At 46.2% G+C, this 21,445-nt stretch overlaps 1 protein-coding gene across 1 annotated transcript in view; it reads left to right on the top strand.

Moving 5' to 3' along the window:
* The window catches only part of LOC125943497 (uncharacterized), a 79,498-nt gene extending 62,098 nt beyond the window's left edge, over positions 1–17,400 (top strand). The window contains exon 3 of the mRNA XM_049662844.1: positions 17,037–17,400. Within this exon, the coding sequence (XP_049518801.1) occupies positions 17,037–17,282 (246 nt within the window). The 3' untranslated portion in view covers positions 17,283–17,400. The remainder of the gene's footprint in view (positions 1–17,036) is intronic.
* Positions 17,401–21,445: the final 4,045 nt, after the last annotated feature.

Consider the following 21,445-nt stretch of genomic DNA (forward strand, 5'->3'; position numbering starts at 1 on the left):
GGCCGCGGCGCACATCGAAGCCGCCACGACATCCTCCTCTTCGCTTACTCCGTCGTAGTACATTGCGTACAGCGACTGACTACCGCACGAGCTCGAATGCGGGAGGCGCGCTCACAGCAGACGAAACGCCCTCACGCGCGCGAGCGGTGTCCTTCCCGAGAGTTCTCGTTTCAAACGAGAACGCGACCCGCAGGTTTCTGAGGTGGCCCTTGCAAGTGTAAACATCCGCTTTTTCAAACCGCTGCCTAGTCGCACGCGACTGACGGTCGCACAACCTCTGCGACTCGCAAGTGTGAATGAGCCCTAAGAGAGCAGTTTGAAGCAGCACACAAGTCAGAGATGGAGATTCGCAACAAGGCACTCAAGTTGCAGGAGAAGCTTGTTAATGCAATGGTGGTGTTTTTCAACAAAAACTTATCCCCTGTTATAGTTTATTTGTTCAACATTTTAGCTCCGTTGGCTGTAGTATTGTACAAGCGCGCCCTTATGGTTGCTCCATTTCCAACTTGTGCTACTGTTGCGCGTGATGGCTGTGGAAATTCAGCATTGCACTGCTGCACCTCACTTTAACGACAGTTTCCACAAATGTTGCTTAGCACGCAGCATGCTCGTATTGCCAAATGGACATTGTCCACACGACACTCCATCCTCTTTGCTGTGAAACGAAACCGGGCCTTAAGCCTCCCGACTGCGTTTTCGACTACTCTCCTCGCTGCTCATAAATGATAGCTAAAATTTTTTTTCAGCGTCGTTGATTCCACCGCGGTGTCCAAAGGGCTTCATCAGGTGTCGTGCCAATGGAAAAGCCCGATCACAAAGAATTATTGGTGGTACCGCTATGCTGCCTATTGTGTGGCAAGCGGGGTTTCAAAAAGCGGACTGTAAATGATCTTCGACACCTTTGAAAGGCCAAACACGTGTGCGTCGTGGCAACGTTCAGGGGCACCAACTTTGACATACCTAAAACGGTACTTGTGATCCACAAGCGCCAGCAAGATTATGCTGTACCTGCAAAGAACAAAGTACAGAGTGACTAAAGCCGAGTTCAGCATGGTAAACAATATGCGGTTTTACGTGCCGAAACCACCATCTCTGATTATGAGGTATACCGTAGTGGGGGACTCCGGAAAATTTTGACCACCTGGGGTTCTTTAACGTGCACCAAAATCTAAGTACACGGGTGCTTTCGCATTTTGCCCCCATCGAAATGCGGCCGCCGTGGCCGGGATTCGATACCGCGACCTCATGCTCAGCAGCCCAACACCATAGCCACTGCGCAAACATGGCGGGTGTTCAGCATGGTACAAAGTGGAAGATGTTTTTTTTTTTTTTTTGCAGTCATACAGTTTATTTTCACTATTGTTTGTTAAGTATATTTCGTTCTGTGCAGCTGAGATGCTGTGTTCTCTGGCACTTATTAGAATGTTGTAATTGTTACAGCTACTACAATCCTGTTTCTTCTCCCTGTTGCATTAAATAGTTCACGTCAAAACTGCGTCGCTGGTCTTCTTCCTCCGGTGTCAGTAAACGTTGCAAAATGTTAGCAACAAAACTATGCGCTGACCCAAAGCTTCTGGCCAAGTGGAAGAACGCCACACTTTTTTTTTCTTGAGATGCAGACTTGCCCGTGAGGCATACCGCTTGGTATGTATTGTGTAACGAAAAAGGTGCACTAGCACTGCTTTCCGGCTACAGTAATTTGGCACAAATCGGAATTTTACACGAAAGAACTTATATTAAGCCCACTTACCAGCCTTTACAATTATGGTAGTCTCTAGCGTGCTCCTTTGGTGGCGAAATGGGAAAGTCGCATCCACTGAGGGCTCCAACACCTTGACGGAAACCGCAGACAGTTCGAATTCCTGGATGTACCTTGCCATTTCCTCAGCAGTAATCCTCTTGACCCAGTCGCTTTCCAGCACAGAGAAAACTGCTTTGCAAAACTGCCTGTACATGACGTTGACGGTTGAGCGCCCAACGCCGAAAAGGTTTGCCACAGTTCGATCTGCGGCCGACGAGCACAGCTTGTATAGGCCAATTGCGACTCGCTTCTCGGGGAGGATCGGCTAACGCATGTTGGTGCTTTGTCGTTCGAGCACAAGGCGCAATTTCTCCACAATGAATCGGAACGTCGGAGGGTTCACTCTAAACGACTGCTTAAAATTGTGTTCACCGAGATGAGGCACAGTTTCCTCGAAACATCTTTCATGACGGTTGAAAGCCCACGTCGCTAGGTTGCAGATTCTGGCAGACAGCGCCGAGGCGTACAGTGTGGAACTATTCAGGATCAGCTGTTGGCTTATACCGTCTGTGAGTGCCTTCGCGGCGTCTGCTTCGGTTTCTAGAGCGAGAATCCTTGCCATAAGATACGCGATGCCGATTTTTTCCTTGGTAGGGTCGCCCATGACAGGAGCACGAAAGCGGGAAGGCTGTTGTTTCCACTTCACGTATGGCACAATCACATAGCCCCCCCCCCTCCCCGCGAGTGGCATCGGCCTAGAATGGGCGGTTTAAAACTCCTATTCAAGAAGTCAACAGACGTGTTGACACCGACGCGATTTGTCGAGGTGTTCAACGTGGAACAGAACGTTCGTGGCGGGAACAAAACACGACCCACTGGTCGGGCATGCTGAAGCCAACGTAAAAAAAAAAAAAAACAGAAGCCCATTGTTGCCAGACAAACATGTGCACTTCGCTAGTTCTGCAAACGCTGTTCAAACTACTACAATAAATCTTTATATGAACCTTTCTATGTTAAATTTACTTCAAAAACGTGTACACAATAAGTTTTCACTTCATATTTCACGATATATCAGTTTATTTTGCTCGATATTGTTTCGAACGCTAGCGCCACGCTTTCGGTAGCGTACTCAAAGGGAAACACTAAAAAGAGATCGTCCGCACCGTGTGTCTGCTACGCAACACCTCTTCATTCAAAACTCTTTCACCTCGGTAAAAGACCGCTTGCTTAAAAGAGTTTTTGCATGCTCGTGTGACAGTGGTATAACGTGGGCTTAAATGAATTGGTGCGAATAGCAAACGAATAGTAAACGCTGTCTTTGGTGCGCTTAGTAAACGAAACGTAGTATATACTTGCAAGCCAGCCGTGCCGCCTCGCTCAGACGGCCGGTGCTTGGGTTTCCGTCCGGGAGACGAAATGCCGTCAGATAGTTGCTCCCGATCGCGCCAGTGGTTTTTAGTACAAGGCGCTGTTTTACGAAACACGCGCAGCAAATTCGAGATTTTTTTTTTTTCGGCGACAGAAGCGATCGCCTCGGAGATGGGACCGGCGAGGTACGGTCCCGACGGCGAAGCCGGCTGTGTAGGACCTGTAGGCCGCGGCCGTCCGATCGCTCCAAATCTGCAATAACCCTTTACATTTTGTTTCGCGCTCGAAATTTAATTGACACGTTTAGGCGCGTTTATGACATCCATACTGCAATTAACGCAGCTGTGACTGTGCAGCCTGCGTATGTGAACGTGTGATATCTACACTGCAAGTGGCGCATTTCTTTGAGAAGAAAATAAATTTGAATGTGGCGGGCTTTGTGGGGCATCTGCTCGCTCGACCTACCTTGAAGGCTAATCCTAATCTAGCTTCCCCCACAGTGCGGCAAGAAATTGTAATGACGCGCTAATAACGATCCTAAGATCATAGGTTCATGCTCATGCACGCCACTCAAAATAAAAGAGAAGCTTAACGGTTACGAAATGTTTTGCGCGCAATGGATGATCTGGTATGAGAATCCAACTTTCGCTTTTTTACCGCAGCGGCCCATTGCTTGCGACGGTTTTCATCAACAGGAAACCTATGAAAACGTTAGCCTCTCGCGTATTTCGACGCAACTAAGCACATCGACATACTGCATTTCCTTCGTTGTAACATCATAGAATAAACACCTCACACATGGAACCGCACAACCGCCCGCGAAACCGAGCGGCTGCTGTGGTAGGCGCGACACGGGCGGCGGCTCGGCGGCGGAGTGCCTACCATGCGAAACTAAATTCCGACGACAGCGCGACCGCATTTTCCTGACGCAGCGCCGTGGTATAGGTCTATACCATAGGCTAGTAATCTGTCTTTATTTCTTCACCTACACCTTTTTTTTTTGGTGGGTCTTGGTCTCATACTTAAAAAAGTTCACACATTTCGACGTCATTCATCATGGTTGATTGATAGGTGCGTAAACATACAAGTGTTTGATAACACTTGTTACCATCATTCTTGTCCAGCCCAGCGATGGCTTGTTCCAGTGCGGACGCTGGTACCGTTTGCGGTAGCGACACACTGAGCGAGAACAGGGAGACCGGGCCGCATTTCATCAGTGGCTTGCCTAACAATGCTCATCATCTTCCCAAGCAACCAGTGCAGCCTGCCATCATGCCTCACCGCTGTTGGGTCGGTTGTTAGGAGCGGATTTTTTCTTATTTAGTGTGAAGAACGCACATATTTCATCGTGAAGTTAACTGCGAACTTAGAACATGTGCACGCAACACCAGTTCACTGTAATGGAACTAAAGACGCCAAAAGGCTATGCCAACTTGCATGGCATGCCTCATAGGTTTGGCTGCACTGCACAGAATTGACGAGACGGAGCGGCCGGTAGTTGCGGGTTTCGCCCCACAGACGGCGCTACTGAGCTTCACGTTAGGTGCTTGCGGGCACGGCAGGCTTGCCAATTGCGTCATTTTCTTCAGAGGTCTCTGCCGTTGCGGAGCTCGCTTCCGCGCTCATGTGGCGTGCGCGGTCACGATTGTCTCTTGCTTGCGAGGTGTCTCGGGCGTTTGTTGGGTTGTACCTGCGTTTTGTGTACACACTTGAAGTGTTCTCGTGCTTCATGGTTGGTGAAACTGCCGGCGCCGAACGAACAACTGCGAGCGCTGCCCGCGTCCTCGTGGTTGGGAATGCGTTGTGTCTGTAGACGAGGCAACCTAAAGTTTGCCCGCGCGGCACCAGCGCCAATACTCCCCTGGCGGAAGGATGGAAGTGTCGAAGGTCGCCGCTGGGCCAGCGCGCGCCTGTGTTCTCTACGGCGCGAGCGATCGTGCGCATTCTTTCGCAACGGCGAGCGCGACCTCATCAACCAGGAAAGGTGGCACGCAATACTGCAGTGTTGTTAATTGCTACAAGAGCCTCGAAAGGTCGAAAGCCGCCCGTGAAGTCCTACAGAAAGAATTCCGTGGAGGTGGTACGAAAAGGACAGACGACAAGCGTGGATAACTGCGGTTCGTCGAGTCATGTAAGTCACGTACTTTCGCATTCGCCTGCAATATCACGGCCGCTCGATAAAAACGCATTAGTAATGTGCCTATATTTAGCGCGCCCCGCAGGGGCGTCTGCGTAAGCAGGCGTTTGGTGTGTTGCGACACCACGGACCAGAGCACACGAGGGTTGGACCCTCCCACGCTTCTCGTGCGTGGCTTAGCCGTGTCTGGGGAAAAGGGGATCCTGGGGGTTGAGCCAATGCTGAGTGCTTGGACCTTTATGGCCCCTCGGCGGAGGCAACACACCTCTTTGGCCTCTGCTTCACATAGACGGCACCCCTGGGCTGACCCACCCAGGGGAAATCGGCTGGTCGCCTTTTCCTATCCCCCTCTCCGATCTTTTTCTTCTCTATTTTTCTGACCTCACTGTCCTGTCACCTCTCTTCTGTTACTTCCTCACTTTTTATAGGCGGCTTGGGTTAACCTTGTGTAGGTGCCCTCTCTTGGGTTTATACATGAGGTTATAGCGGCAACGTACGGCTGGCGCCTGCAGCCTTACACGTGAAGTGCTGCAGCGTCCCCTTGTTCGACTCCGTGGTGGGTGGCTGCCATTGCTGCCGAAGCACACCAAATTGTTATGGGAACGCCCGATTTTCCTCGGCTTCTTGATCGTCTCCCTCAGATGAGGGGACGCACCGATGAGATTTTGAATTTGTTCACCCGGCCTAAAGACATTTTCCCACGATATCAAGTGGGATATCCCACTTGATATCCCCACGATATAGTGAAAGAACTGAAAGACTAGCGAGAACCATATCCCCATTTGCAGTTTGCTAAAACCTTGACCAACATGCTAAGCCCTGGCTACAAAGCCACCAAAATGCCAAGCGGGGACCTTCTGCTTGAGCTACGTGATAAGGAGCAACACAACAGACTCGGCAAGCGTGTTTCTTTTGCTGATGTCCCAGTTACCGTTTCACCGCATCGGTCCATCAACACATTACGGGGGGTAGTATCTGAAGCAGACCTCATCGACCTATCTGAAACCGAGTTGTTGGAAGGATGGAAGGAGCAAAATGTCACGAATATGCAGTGCATCGTTATGAGACGGGACAACAAAAAAATTCCCACGAAACACCTGATACTTACCTTTGAATTAAGCGTCTTGCCACAAACCATTGAAACAGGCTACACAAAGATAGCAGTAAGACCATACATACCAAATCCTAGACGATGCTACCAATGCCAAAGATTCGGTCATGGCTCGCAGAGCTGCCGTGGTCGACTCACCTGTGCCAAGTGTGGAGTACAAGGCCATGCCTCAGACAATTGCAAGGCCACACCTTACTGCGTTAATTGCGATGGTGACCATCCAGCGTACTCCCGGTCTTGTTCAAGCTGGAAAAAAACAAAATACTAGCACTGAAAGTCCGTGAAAATATATCATTCAGGGAAGCACGCAAAAGGTGCTCACCATTCCACACAACGACTTATGCTGATGCGGCGCGTCAAGGGGCAGCGTCGCAGCGGCTACTGCCACCATGCCCAGCCCGCGCGCAGCGAGCTGTCGCTTGTGGCTCCTGCCCCCAGGGTGGAAGGAGCTAAGTCCACTCCACCCAACCAGCAAACAGGCCCGGTTACCTCAGGGTTGCCGGCACCGCAACAGTCCTCGGTGGCAGCCTGCGCTACGCGTAGTGAACCCGCAGGCCCGCCAGTAACTCCCGCGGTGACTGCAGTCAAGGCTGCCTCACCCTCACCGGCCCCTGCTAGCGCTGGCAACAGCCGGCACAGCTCAAGCCCAAAGGCAGCCATATCGACCTCCGGGCTCGGTGGGCGCAAATGTCTGGTCCTTCGCAGCGAGACTTTCTCGCGAAACTTTGCGCTCGCAAGAGCGCGTGTACGGCGCCTCACAAGAGGCAATGGACACTACACCCATCCCGACGGCGCACCAAGCGCCTAAGGAGCGGCGAGGCTCCGTATTATGGATACACAAATCATACAATGGAACGTCAGAGGCCTTCTTAGGAACCTCGACGATGTCCAAGAACTTCTTTACCAACACAATCCAAAAGTGCTGTGTGTACTGGAAACGCACTTAAAATCTAAACATACAAACTTTCTGCGACAGTATGTTACGTTTCGTAAAGATCGCGATGATTCTCTCGCATCATCAGTAATCAATCCACAAAAGCATAGCATGTCAACGTTTGCACCTACAAACGCCCCTTGAAGCAGTGGCAGTTCGACTTGTTCTTCTAAACAAACTCATCACCATTTGCTCGCTTTACATACCCCCACATTACCACTTACACAAACGTGAATTTCAGTCCTTTATTGATGAATTGCCAGAACCCTATCTTATTCTTGGCGATTTCAATGCGCACAGCAGTCTGTGGGGCGACTCTCGTATCGATGCGCGAGGTCGTCTTGTTGAACAATTTCTTTTCTCCTCTGGCGCGTGTCTTCTGAACAAGAAGGAACCTACATTTTACTGTCTCGCAAACAGAACCTTTTCTTCTATTGATCTTAGCATAGCTTCCCTGTCTCTATTATCTGAACTTAAATGGGAAGTTACCAAAAATCCTTACGGGAGCGATCACTTCCCAATACTACTGCGAACAACCAAAACTGAGCCTTCACCACAAGCCCCTCGATGGAAGGTTGATACAGCCGATTGGGAGAAATTTCGAACTCTTACTAGTAGTATCTCCTGGGCCAACTTGTCTTCGTTAGGAATTGATGCTGCTGTGGAATATTTTACTTCCTTCATAATTGATGCCGCTTCTAAATGCATATCCAAAATAAGTGGTGGGGCATGCAAACGCCGTGTCCCATGGTGGAACGACGCATGTAGGAACGTTCGTAGGAAACAGAACAAAGCATGGGGGTTCCTACGCGATTCTCCTACTGCAGAGAATCTTATCAATTTTCAGAAGATAAAGTCACAAGGCAGGAGAACGCCCAGACAGGCCAGAAGAGAGAGCGAGTTGGCAGAAGTTTTTATCAGGTATACACTCGTATACAGATGAGGCCAAAGTTTGGAACAGGGTTAACAAGGTGAGAGGACGACAAACATATTCACTACCTTTGGTAAACAAACAGGGCGACAGCTTGGAAGACCAAGCGAACCACATGGGTGCACATTTTGAACATGTGTCCAGTTCATCAAACTATTCTCCAGAATTTACAATATACAAAGCAGCAATAGAAAAACAAAAACTAGAACAAAAGAGCACCGGCAACGAGCCTTATAACTTACCTTTCTCTTTAGCAGAGCTTGATGGATCACTCGCCTGTTGCAACCAATCTGCCCCAGGCTCTGACCGCATATTATATAAAATGTTGAAGAACCTGCCCTCTGAAACGAAGAAAACCCTTGTCTGTCTGTATAACTCCATATGGACTTCCGGCGAGATCCCCTCTGCCTGGAAAGCGGCCATAGTGATCCCTATCCTGAAGCAGGGGAAGGATCCATCGTCTGTATCGAGTTATCGGCCTATAGCACTAACAAGCTGTCTCTGCAAAGTCCTCGAAAAAGTGATAAACCGTCGCCTATTACATTTCCTAGAATCAAACAAACTGCTTGACCCATACCAGTGCGGCCTTCGCGAGGGTCGATCCACCACTGACCATTTGATACGTATTGAGGCGCAGATACGCGAGGCTTTTGTTCACAAGCAGTTCTGTCTGTATTCTTAGACATTGAAAAGGCCTATGACACCACATGGCGGTTTGGCATACTGAGAGACCTCTCCCACTTTGGTATACGTGGTAATATGTTAAATGTGATTGAGAGTTATCTGCGGAATCGCACATTCCGTGTTCGAGTTGGCAATGTTTTATCACGACCTTTTGTGCAGGAAACTGGTGTACCCCAAGGAGGCGTGCTCAGTAGCACACTGTTTATTGTTAAAATGAACACGCTTCGGGATTCGTTACAACCAGCTATTTTTTATTCCATCTACGCGGACGATGTACAGATAGGCTTCAAGTCCTGTAACCTCGCAGTGTGCGAGAGACAGGTACAGCAGGGGCTGATCAAAGTGTCCAAGTGGGCAGACGAAAACTGGTTCAAAGTAAACCCCCACAAAAGTTCTTGTGTTCTTTTCACCAGGAAGAAAGGTCTCGTTGCAGATCCCACTATCAAAATGTATGGACAACAAATAGCTATAAACAAACAACACAAATTCTTAGGCATCATACTTGACTCAGAAGCTTACTTTCATTAACCACATAAAATATCTCAAGGCGAAATGCCTAAAAACAATGAACTTAATGAAAATGTTATCTCACACATCGTGGGGCAGCGACAGGAAGTGTTTACTGAATCTTCACAAGAGCCTCATTCGGTCACGTTTGGACTATGGTGCCGTAGTATATCATCACTCCGCCGTCCCGAGCGCGCTAAAAATGCTCGATCCTGTCCATCTAGGTATCCGCCTGGCCACTGGCGCATTCAGAACAAGCCCCGTCGAAAGTTTATACGTAGAATCAAATGAGTGGTCACTCCATCTCCAGAGAACATACATCAGCTTCACCAATTTTCTCAAAGTACACTCCGATCGTGAACATACTTGTTCTACAACCCTTAATGATTTGAAGTGTGCAACGCTTTTCTATAATCGACCTTCTATGAGGCGGCCTTTCTCACTGCGTGTAAGAGAACTTAGCGAAGAGATGGATGTCCCACTTCTAGAACATCGCCTAATGCCTCCAGCTAAGCTGTCACCGCCCTGGGAGTGGCAGGTGATAGAATGTGATCTATCCTTTGTAGATGTCACAAAGCAAGCTCCTGAGCTCGAAATTGCTAATGCATTTCCGCGAACTTCAATCGAAGTACTCGTGCTCGGAATTCTACACCGACGCATCCAAGTCCCATGCTGGCGTATCTTACGCGGCTGTTGGCCCCTCTTTTTCTAAATCAGACGTATTGAACCCCCTAACAAGTATCTTCACAGCAGAAGCCTACGCAGTACTGTCTGCGGTGAAACATACAAAGAAATTAAAACTGGAAAAAGCAATAATATTCACAGACTCGTTAAGTCTTGTAAAAGCGCTAACATCTTTACAAAAGCATAAGAATCCTGTTTTTATTGAGCTATACTCACTCTTGTGTAACATTTATCTATCTCATAGACATGTAATAATATGCTGGGTTCCCGGCCATAGAGGAATCGAGGGTAATGTGCTTGCCGACGAAATCGCCAAATCAACAGCATCGCAAGGTATTGGTCTTCCCGGTGCTGTCCCTGCTACAGATCTGAAGCCTTTCCTACGAAACAAACTGCGAAGCCACTGGCAACGCTTGTGGGACGCCGAAGGAAATAATAAGCTCCACTTGATTAAGCCACAGTTGGGGTTCTGGCCCTGTACAACTAAAACACGACGAACTGATGTCCTATTCTGTCGTCTCAAAATAGGACACACATATGGTACTCACAAGTTTTCTATTGAATGGAAATGATCCTCCAGCATGTGGTAGATGTGGCGAGAGGCTCACCGTCCTCCACGTCCTCCTGGACTGTCGGGAAGCCGAAAGAGAAAGAAACATTTCCGGCTAGCATATCGCTATTGTTTCCTCTCCATCCCGCTATGTTTCTCGGTAAAGAACCACTTTTTAGCACCAACGCAGTCCTTGCTTTCTTGAAAGATGTTGTGCTACATGTTATTAGCCCAATAAGTTCGTAGCGCACCCACTCTCCAGAGGATGTTGCTGCGATAGTTTTTTTATAGCACATGCCTCCAGGCCCTTGTGTTTCAAGGGCTCTGTTTTGGCACTTGTGCTTCTTTTAATATTTTGCAAGTCGTATCATTCCTTCGCAATGCATTGCTCATGCCCATAGTACACATAATTAGTCATTGCCATAATCTTATTACGTATAGATTTTACGCACATTACAGCGAGTGTTTTTAGGCCCCTTTACAGCCATGCCACATCTATTGCTCATGTAATTCACTCTTCATGTACGACTAACAAGTCATTACCATCGTCTTGGCGCTCTTTGGCCACATCTGGCCCTTGCGCTAATAAACCACAATAATCATCATCATGTATTTAGCGCATGGCTGTTTGTTTAGACGTGTCACGTAGTTGAATCGTATATTGACATCCGCCGTGTTAGCTTAGCGGTAAATGCATACGGGTAGCGCCGCTAAGCTCGACGACGCGAGCTCGATTCCCGGCCACGGCCGGCCGCATTTAGATGGGGGCGAAATGCAAGAATACAGTTCTTACCATGTACTTTGATTTTATTGCGATAGCAAATACATGGACACTTAAACTGGATTTCTGCCGTCGTCGTCGCCGTCGCCGTGAGGTTCCGTATAGATAACATCATCGCCGCGCGCCGTATGTCCGAGCGGTAGCGTGCGGGGGACGCGCGCTATCACGGAGAGCGAACGCACGGCGGAAAGCAAACGCGACCGTCGCGCGTGGGGTTATGGGAGGGAGGGAGGGAGGCGGGGGCGACGCTGTGCTCCGGCACCAAAGGCCTATCTTGCAACCGGGCGCAAGGCGAACTTCCCACTCAATCTCCCACGCGCAAGCAAGGAAGCGGGACGGCAGCGCCGGAGGGAGCGGGGGGGGGGGGGGGGGGGGCACTTCTACTCTGCCAACAACCGCGCTCGTCGCTCGCCGGCCGCACTGTATCTTATCTCCACACGGCTCTGACAGCCTTGCATTGTGCGAGCCAGTGAGTACAGAATACGTAAAGGTGCCATTACAATAACTGGGCTCTCAGTTCTGTAGACGAAGCGGGTTACACTAAATTAAGTGTGACCGTGGTACAACTAGAACACAACATGCGTGCAAGCGCGCTTCTATTTAAATGTGCTAGTTTCTGCGCGCGGAAAAACTCACGAACTTACTAAACAGCCGCAAACCCCTTACTTAAAGCACAAGCGTGGATATTTGCCAGGAAAATTGCAGTACGGATATGCGTTTAAAGGTAGTCGAAACAGGGCTGTAAGAGAACATTTGTACTTAGCTACATATAAATTACGCGTACACTGACGCTCTCCCGCTAGGATACGTACGTACTGTCAAACATGCTGTAGGATTAGTTTTTCCCCGGACTATCTTAATCCAATATCGTATCGCAATGAAGAAACTTCGCAATTCATCTGCTTTAAACGAGAGCCGTATTGACACCGGTAAACGCACATAATAACCGAAACACGTCTGCTCGTGTGAAAAAGAAACTTACCTGCAGGATAGTGTCGCGGTCAACAAACTGCAGGGATGAATACGCTTCCATTGCAGCCTTTAGGTCTTGGAGTTAGTGGTCGCCAGAGATAGTGAGAACGTAGCGCGAAGGCCCACGATTAATTACGCACATTATCTCCATTGCACCGAAGCGTGAACTCGGAGCTCTGCAACCTCACGTACTCGAAGTTGGCGTGAAAACTTGGCGGGAGAAAGTGAAACTAGACGCTGAAACCTAAAACACCGCGGGCAGTACCGCTGGTCGCTCCGTTACTGAACAAGCCAAGCCGTACTTTCATAATGCGTTTAAAACCATTAACCGCGTAAATCGCTGCTGTTATATTCACTTCGTAACGATTCCTAAAAAATGTCCTTCACAAACATTTTAGTGCTTCCAGCATTAACAAAGTACGTTTGCCATCGTAGGTGAAAGATACAATGCCAAAATTTTCACATGGAAGCTAACATTGCGCTTTAGCACAAAATTCGATGAGTGAGCGGTAAAGATTGCAGTAGAACCAATGTCACGATGACTGTGGACATGAATGCAATTAGCATTGTAGCAAGACACTGTTCGCAACGTAGAAGCATGTCATGTATCAGGTGTACTGCAGCCGGGCCCCTCTCTCGCGTTTCCCTCTGGTCACGCTGCACAATCTGGCAGCGCTGCCGCAAGATCCGTGCATGGTGATGGTATGCGTTGTCAAGAAACGTTAAGATATATTCAAGAAAGATTGTTTCAGAGTGGCATGCGCCCAGTGACCCAAGTTTTTTGTTAAAGCAGTTGATTGAAGAATGGTACATACCCAGTAACCAAAGTAAACAAAGAGCTATACACACATGACCCAAGTTCCAGTGAAAGAGTTAATTAAAGAGAGGCACATACTCATTAACCCATGTAGGTGCTAAGGTTGATTTCACACCCAATCCCCTTACAGCAGTCAGATGCTCTAACCATTCGACCATATACTACCCAGTGACCCGTGTTGGCGAGAAAATGCTAGACATTGACAAATGGACAGTCCGACCCCGAAAAGTGCATAAAGTACACCAAGAGTGCTAATCGCATTAACAACAGCACCCAGTACGGGAAGGTTACTACGTCTACCAGCATTACACGTACTTGCTTATTTTTTAGTGTTGCAAAAATATTGTTACAAGAAAAAAAAAACACGCCGAGCTTGTTACAGCAAGTTCATTGCTTCGCTCAGAGCAGCGCACAGCAGGCAGAGGACACCGCTGCACAAAGGCGAAGTGAGCAGCTGTACATGTACATAGATATGCTATCCAGCAAGCACTTCTGTTGGCATGGCACTTCTGTTGTGCCATGCCATTCGGAGGCATGGCACTGCATTGTCCCAGCTGTGCCTCAAAGGCAAAAGTAGTACATTACAAGGATGTGTCCTGTCTCGCTACATGTACGCATCATGAATATTTGGTTTCTTTGCGTATGCCTTCTAAACTTGAAGTCCGCTAAATTTTGCTCTCGGAGAAAGCCGACTTGTCTATGCATGGTGCAATACTGATTGTTATTTACTGTAATCCTCATTTACTTTTTACTGCAACAGCAGTGAAGTGCTCGAAACTGTGTTAGCCTTGTGTTCGTCTGTCTCTCCTGCCCGTCCCATCCATCCGTCGATTCTCTTACACTCAGGACAACCGTTTTCGTTCTCAACGACACACAGCGAAGCTTCTTATCGTCGTCATGCCACCTAGTCGATTTGGTTGTCGATTAAAAAAAATTGATTCGACGTACCATGCGGGCACCAGATGTGGCCTTCCACCTCTTGAGCGAGTGCCATAATCAATGTTGTTCCAGCTTTTATGGGCGTTTTTTAATGCCGTATAAATAGTACAACACAAAGAATTTAAAGCATTGACTCTGAAGGAGACCCATTATACTGGTGCACACAGCTACGAAAAGACAATGTTACAGCTTTTATTTTTATTGACATTATAGAAAAAACAAGCTAAAAATAGTTGCTTCTGAATCCACAGAACAATCACTGCAAAGCCTTCTTCCAATACTTAGGTGCACTATCAACACAATAATATCCTGCAAGTGGATGTAGTGTCAGCAGCTCCCCCTAGTGCATCACAAGAAACTCTTGAAATTTCAGGTGTGATTAGGAAATCATCTCAACCTTTACACATTTTCTAGGAAGGTATAGTTTAGTAAACCTAACACAAACACCGAGTACTAAAAAATACAACTCCATAGCACGATACGATGAGAGACTTGTCTTTTGGCACCTTCATTCACAGTAACACAATGTCATGAATCTGTCAGCCGTTCTAGCCAACACACTATCTGTACAAATGGAGATGTCCAACAATCAATGACTTCTGCTTTTGCAAAAAACCTCTAAATCAACCCTATTACAAGATGAGTGCATGAAATATATCTAAAACATTTACACATTAAATTTCAACATAAAAACAAAAAGCTCTGGTGCATCAACTTATTACAACATGTATCTGAAAGTTATATGACATTAAATTAAGAACCACCAAGAAAACCAAGTATAGCTGGGACATGTGGACCAACCCCACCATAAGCTAACTGCTTTTGAATAGATTTCGTTAAATATTCACACATAATTGCATGTAGGCAACCTTGTTTCAGCATAACCAATAAAGGGAACATCTGCACATACTTGCTAAAAAATGCAACCACTGCTATCCGTGCATGGTGGGTAAAGTTGATAAACGGGAAATACTGCATTAAAGTGGCAATAAACTATAGACGCTTTCAGTGTTTACAAACAGACGGCGCGCGCTATGATTGGTTGAACCCAGCAAACTACCGACCGAGCGACTTCCGCCCGTTGGAACGTTGCGTTTCAAGTGCGTACTGCGTGCCTCGGTTGCCTCGGTCATCTGAATTCTTACGTTAACGTGTTTTTTCTTCGCTCTCTGGAAGCGGTTCTCAATGTCTAGTGAGTACTTGAAGCAGCTCGACGCCGAACCTCGTCAACGGTATTGGCAGAAGCTCACGTTTGAGGGCCAAGAGCTGCCTGATCCACTAGACGCTGATGTGCGTTTCAGCTTCTCGTCGGGCTGTAAGAACATTCCACCAGTGTCCGCAGCGGATATTTTTTGTTTATCTGGTTGAGGGTGTATGCTTCTACACCAAAGAACAATTTAAGAACTTCAAGCTAAGTGACGTGTACAATTCGTTCGTGAACGGCAAGGTGAAGCGCGTCTCATCTTTTAAGGCTGGCAAACGCGGCGAAGGTGTCGTCCTCATCGTGGCATCTGTGGAGGCGAGCCAAACCCCTTCTAAGACGTACCAGTGTTGGTGTGTGGTGAGGGACGACGGTTCCGTCGCAAGTGCTCTCTGCACGTGCATAGCTGGATAAGTGCACTGTGATAACGTTTCTTAGGAGCTGATTGAACGTGTTGGCAATGAGAGTGTCTTCGTGGGCGTGACTTCGCGTGTTGTCATGAATGAGTATCGGCGAGCTTAACCGCGCTCGAGTCGTGTGTGTGTGTGTGTGTGTGTGTGTGTGCGTGTGTGTGCGCGCGGGAGGAAGGCGCTGCAGAGAGTACTGTCTTTTCCTTGACCGGTCCATAATTTAATCCATGATTTTGGACTAGGTTTCATAAGTTTAGAAACGTGGGTTCGTTCTGCGGTATAGTACATGTTGCGTCAAACATTAAGTAAAGATAATTTTGTTGGCGTTAAATGGCACAGTGGGCAAGATGGAAGAAAAAGATGCATCAAGGTGCTAACGTACTGCACCTATCCCGTCCTTTTGTGCATGTGCAACATGACAAACAGGGAGCTGCATGCATGCAGTCTGAGAACGCAATGAATCTGAATCGGCAAAAATGAAGTCACTGAAGAAGCGTCCGCGATATGAAGAAAAGTTCATGCTTGCTGCGCCGAGCTTTTAGCTTCTGAATGAGTAAACAGCGTTTTATTTTATTGCATAGATCAAATTAGTGTGTCGACGCGCCCTACACATGCTTAACGAAAACAAGCAAAATACATGGTGCTCCTTTCCACTTCCCCTCGACCTCACATCCTTTTTTTTCTGGCATTACCACGAGTGCGTTTATTTCACGAACTAGTGTTAAACTTAAATTACCAGCCATGTATTTCCATGCATTCTTTAAAACGTGATTCTGCCGTTGTTTTGCAGTCTTGGAGAATGCTGTACCCATGTTGCTGCCTTGCTTTTTAATGCAGAGGCAACTGTGACCAAGAAAGCTGCAGTAAGTATCACGGTTATGCTTGTTCATTTTGTGCCTCAGTATTACAGGCAAACCAAAAAAAATTGTGTGCTTTCAGGCGGCTCCAGTTAGTGACATATTGTTTTTCAAGTCGAAAATTGCTCAAGGTGTACCAGATGAAATACCAAGGCCCCAGGAAGCTGTACCCAGTTGGAGTACGCAGCAACTGCACAGCTTGTTTAATCAAGTAAAGGCAAGACTGCTCAACTCCATCCCATCATGTGAGCACATATAGTGCAGCAGTGGATGATATCTTAATGAGACATTCCTGATTTCTGAGGACTAGATGTTTTTCATACTTATTGTCAACAAGCTTAAGAAATTCCATTTCTAAAATGCAGCTCCTCATAAACCACTAATATTCATGCATTTCTTTTTACTCTTGCAGTCACTTGCACCAAGCACACTGCTCATCAGCTCGATTTCTGATAGCGAGGAAACTGATTCTTCCCCAGAAACAAGTGAACAAGGCCGTGTGCAGGCAGTGAACCAGCAACTGGCACCGCAGCTTCCAGTTGGAGGCATGCACTCTGGCATTGACGCAACGGCAGCCAAAGAACTGCGCTTGTCAAAAAAAGGTGTGCTTCTATTGAAAGAGCAACACGTGGCCAATCGCGCTCTTCAAGATGGATAGAATAACGCAGGGGACGAATTACAGCTTCCATATTGCACCGTGTTGTAGGATGTAAAACTGGCACCATGGGGTTAGTCGCGCAAATAATGGGCTACACAAAGGTACCCCGAGTCGCAAGCATTAGATGGGGATGCGATATGGAGCCGAAAGCTAAACAAGCGTCCTATTCAACATGAAGCCAAGAAGCACAAGAGTTTACAGCTTTACGAATGTGGCCTTTTTGTACTAGAAGACCTTCCGTTTCTTGCTGCATCACCTGACGCCATTCTGTCATGTAGCTGTTGTGAGAAGGCAATTCTAGAAGTTAAATGCCCTGCTTCAGTGAAAGATGCTTCCATGAATGATTTGCCAAAATGTTTGCCGTTTCTTGATAACATGATGAAGCTGAAGCAAAACCACGCATACTACATGCAAGTACAAGCAGAGATGGCTGCCGCAGGACTAAACAAAGCATATTTTGTTGTCTTCACTGGTCCTGTCATGACAGTTGAAATTATAGTTTGATAGAAAGTTCTCGGAAGACGCAATATCCAAGGCAAAATCTTTTTTCTTCCATCATGTTTTTCCCGAGATTCAGTGTGGAAAGCTATTGCAAAAAATTGAAAGTGCCAAGCTGACATGTCATTGTCATGGTGCCAGAGCAGGGTGTGTTGTAGAGTGCTCAGCTTGTAGTGCCTGTTTTCACTTACGATGCGTAAAACTGAAGAGGGTGGCTAATCCATGGATGTGCGTGAAATGCCGAAGCAAATGATAACATGGCTTCAAGCAAGTGAGCAACCTGTTTTTTTTAATTTGATTTAAAGCAGTTTAATACCAAGACATATTGTAACTGATGAATACTACACCATAATCATGAAATATATCCACAAGAATAAAGTTTTGCTCTAGAGGATGCTTAAACATTTTTAGTTGAAACGTTTTGTCCCATTCGCAGCAAACTGTGATCATGATTTTTGTGGTGAAATGCCCAGTAAAGCATTTACTCACTCAGATACAGTTATGAACAAGCAGAACTTCAATTTTTATTTGCCCACGTGCAGAGTACCCATTCAATAGCAGGCCTCATGGCACACTGCTGAATGTGGATTTCGTGTTGGAATGGAAACATGAAACAAGAACACAGTTACCCAACAACTCTTCAAAACAAAACGTATATAAGTATTATAGAGCATAATAATGTAACTCATACGTAGTGAAAATCGGCTTCAATTTTTTTCAAAAGCATTCCAGAATGACGGATAAACATCAGTTCCATGTGCGTGTGACATTATATTCATAAGAATTATCTCGCATGAACACTTGCTAGATAATTCTGGAACATGAATTCAAGGTGACACAGAGCATACTGCACACATTCTCTCAGGCGAACCAATTACAACAGTGTAATATAATCCTGGAAGAAAAAGAAAACACATTCTATTTTTATAGTCTACTTTTTCGTCACATGTGCTAAACAGCCACTGTGTGGTCAAAAGAGCGACTCATGTGATACCCCGCAACACAGTGCAGTATTCTTACCAGTACACTAACAAATCGTGTCGTAAACTAACAAATCATGTTCACTGCAAGCTGGAACAGCATTTAATTGCTATGAATGTTCCGCTTTAAAAAAAAAAAAGCCACTCGGAATGTTTAACCTTCGTAATAGCAGAATGAATGCTGAAAGATACGATATAATAACTAGTACAAAATCAGGTGTGAAATCTGTTACACATGGAGAGCATTAACAATAGTCATCTCTGCTGCTTTGCAACTCTGTGGTACACGTAAAAAGCATTTGTGTACATCATGTAGTACACTAACAAATCATCTTCACTGCAAGGTGGAACATCATTTAATTGCTATGAATGTTCCGCTTAAAAAAAGAGCCACTCGGAATGTTTAACCTTTGTAAAAGCAGAATTAATGCTGCAAGATACAATAAAATAACTAGCACGAAATGAGGTGTAGAGCCCCAGAAATCAATTATTTACTGAAGCTATGATGGAAGGATTATTTTGCACAACATTGCTTCTGACCTGCATGAGGGATGCTAATGACATGGTATTCTGTTGCTTTAGTCTTTAGCATATTACACTGTCATTCAAACATGTTCAGAATTCGAATTATTACTGCCATTATTAATCGGAGTCTGCAGATTTACAAGGCCACTGCATACAACAACCAGCTTGTCAATTGTGGCATAGGCGTCATCGCCTACCCTCTTAACAAAGCTAACAGGTAGCACAGTCTGAAACACCCTAAACACCTTAAGTCTTTGAATGGCTCTTTCTACATGTATGCGAACACTAGACAGCTTCCTTGATGCTGTGACTTCAGCACCAGGGAGCTGGCTTCGCTTCTTAGTAAGTGACGACATCAGGATCGATGCACCCTTTGCGGCAAACATTTCCTCGCACCGAAATCCCCTGTCAACCAGAAAGACATCACCTTCTTCAACTACATAAATCAAGCGGTCCACTGTGCAATGTTAGTTCTTTGTCGGAGACCCTTCCTCCCCACGCCTTCGAAACAAATGTTATTACCCCATAGTCACAGCAAGCAGTTTAATTGTATTGCGATACTTGTTGGTTGAAAATGTTTGGCTCCTTGCCGTCATTGACGTAGGCCTTTGAATGAACACCAGTGCAATCTATGATGCCTCTTACATTGTTGAAAAGTTGATCGTTAAAGCAAGATGGGCGATTGACATTAATTGCCCGTCGGGGCGGCCAAATAACTAATTTACTCATGTTTGCAGCTAGGACGTCAAGCCAGGAATGGAAAACGGAGCTTACAGTAGCTGACAATATGCCGAATCTTCCAGCCAAGTCCTGTGTCAGCAAGCCAAGCCGCAGCCTCATTAATACCACAATAAACTGCTGGGTATGGCTGAGGCGAGTCATGGATGGAGGATGCCAAATGGACAACATCTGTAGTAACGAGTTAAACTTGGCAATGGATACTAGCCCTGTGTGAAATTTTACAGTCTTGTTTGTTTTTGTAACGATGCCCTCATTAACTTATGCATGGTCCAGTAGCACTTTAAGCTTTTCTAGCGTGGCAATTTGGTTTTTGGCGGCTTCCAACTCTAGCTCTAAACATCTGACACGCTTTTTGTATTTTTCGTTCTCCAGCATTTGCACTGAATTATCTTGTATTGAAAGAATGGTGTCTATTGAAGCATCGCATGCTGCTTCAACGTCCACCGCCCCATTGCTGCTCTCAGAACCTGCGTTGTCGCTTGTCTGAGAACTAGATGAAGCAATGGCATCCAATTAAGCAGCACATCTCTTGTTAGTGCGCTGGAAATGATCAAGTTTCTGCTGCAAGTTTCCATGAGTACGGTATGGGAACAATGTTGGAATGTAGTCTGGGTGATTTGGATCGGATGATTGTTTACCTGCAGAGCACATTGACAGAGAATAAAAAAAAACTGCTGAAATAATCACAAAGAAATGGGAAGTTGGTTACTCTTCCCTAAAGCAGCAAATTAAAAGCATTGAACTATTTAAAAAGCGGGATCAGCCACAAGGAACAATTGTTTCTTTTTGCAAGAGTTTGTGTGCAAATTCTGCCATGCAACTTAAATCAGTAAGGCTGATTGTGTGCTGATAAATTATAAAACGACAATAAAGGCATACGACTGTTCAGTTGGCAAAGTTTTCCTTCATTATTAAGCTTTGATGTCCTGGTTGTTCAAAACAAGAGGCTATCAATGTGGAAACTTACTTAAACCACTTGCTACGCCGTTCTTTAACTGATGTAGAAATGTAATAAATGGCTTTACTTCTTATTTATGAAATGCTTAATTCATATAAAACATTAAGCAAACGTTCTGGTACACTGGATGTCACATTTTTATTCTTTTTCTTTCTGTTATCCTAATTTTCTGTAATGTGCGAGCTTCTCCTGCCATTAAGTTCATGTAAATCTTGCTTGGATTCACACTGGCATAACTCTAAGGATCGAGATGTTTGCAAACGTTTTGCATGACCATACTCTAAAATTTCACTTGTCTACCAGAGCATCATAAAATACAGCCCGTCGCCGCGTTTCAAAGAATACATGTAGCTATGCAATGCGCAAAAGTTCTTACACTTCTGTTTGCGCTAACTGAATTTCATTAACGAAGCTTACTGTTACATGCGTGCCTCCAAGAAATCCAACACGCCGCTGACCTT

This window comes from Dermacentor silvarum, chromosome 2, assembly GCF_013339745.2.
Source record: "Dermacentor silvarum isolate Dsil-2018 chromosome 2, BIME_Dsil_1.4, whole genome shotgun sequence".
NCBI lineage: Eukaryota > Metazoa > Arthropoda > Arachnida > Ixodida > Ixodidae > Dermacentor > Dermacentor silvarum.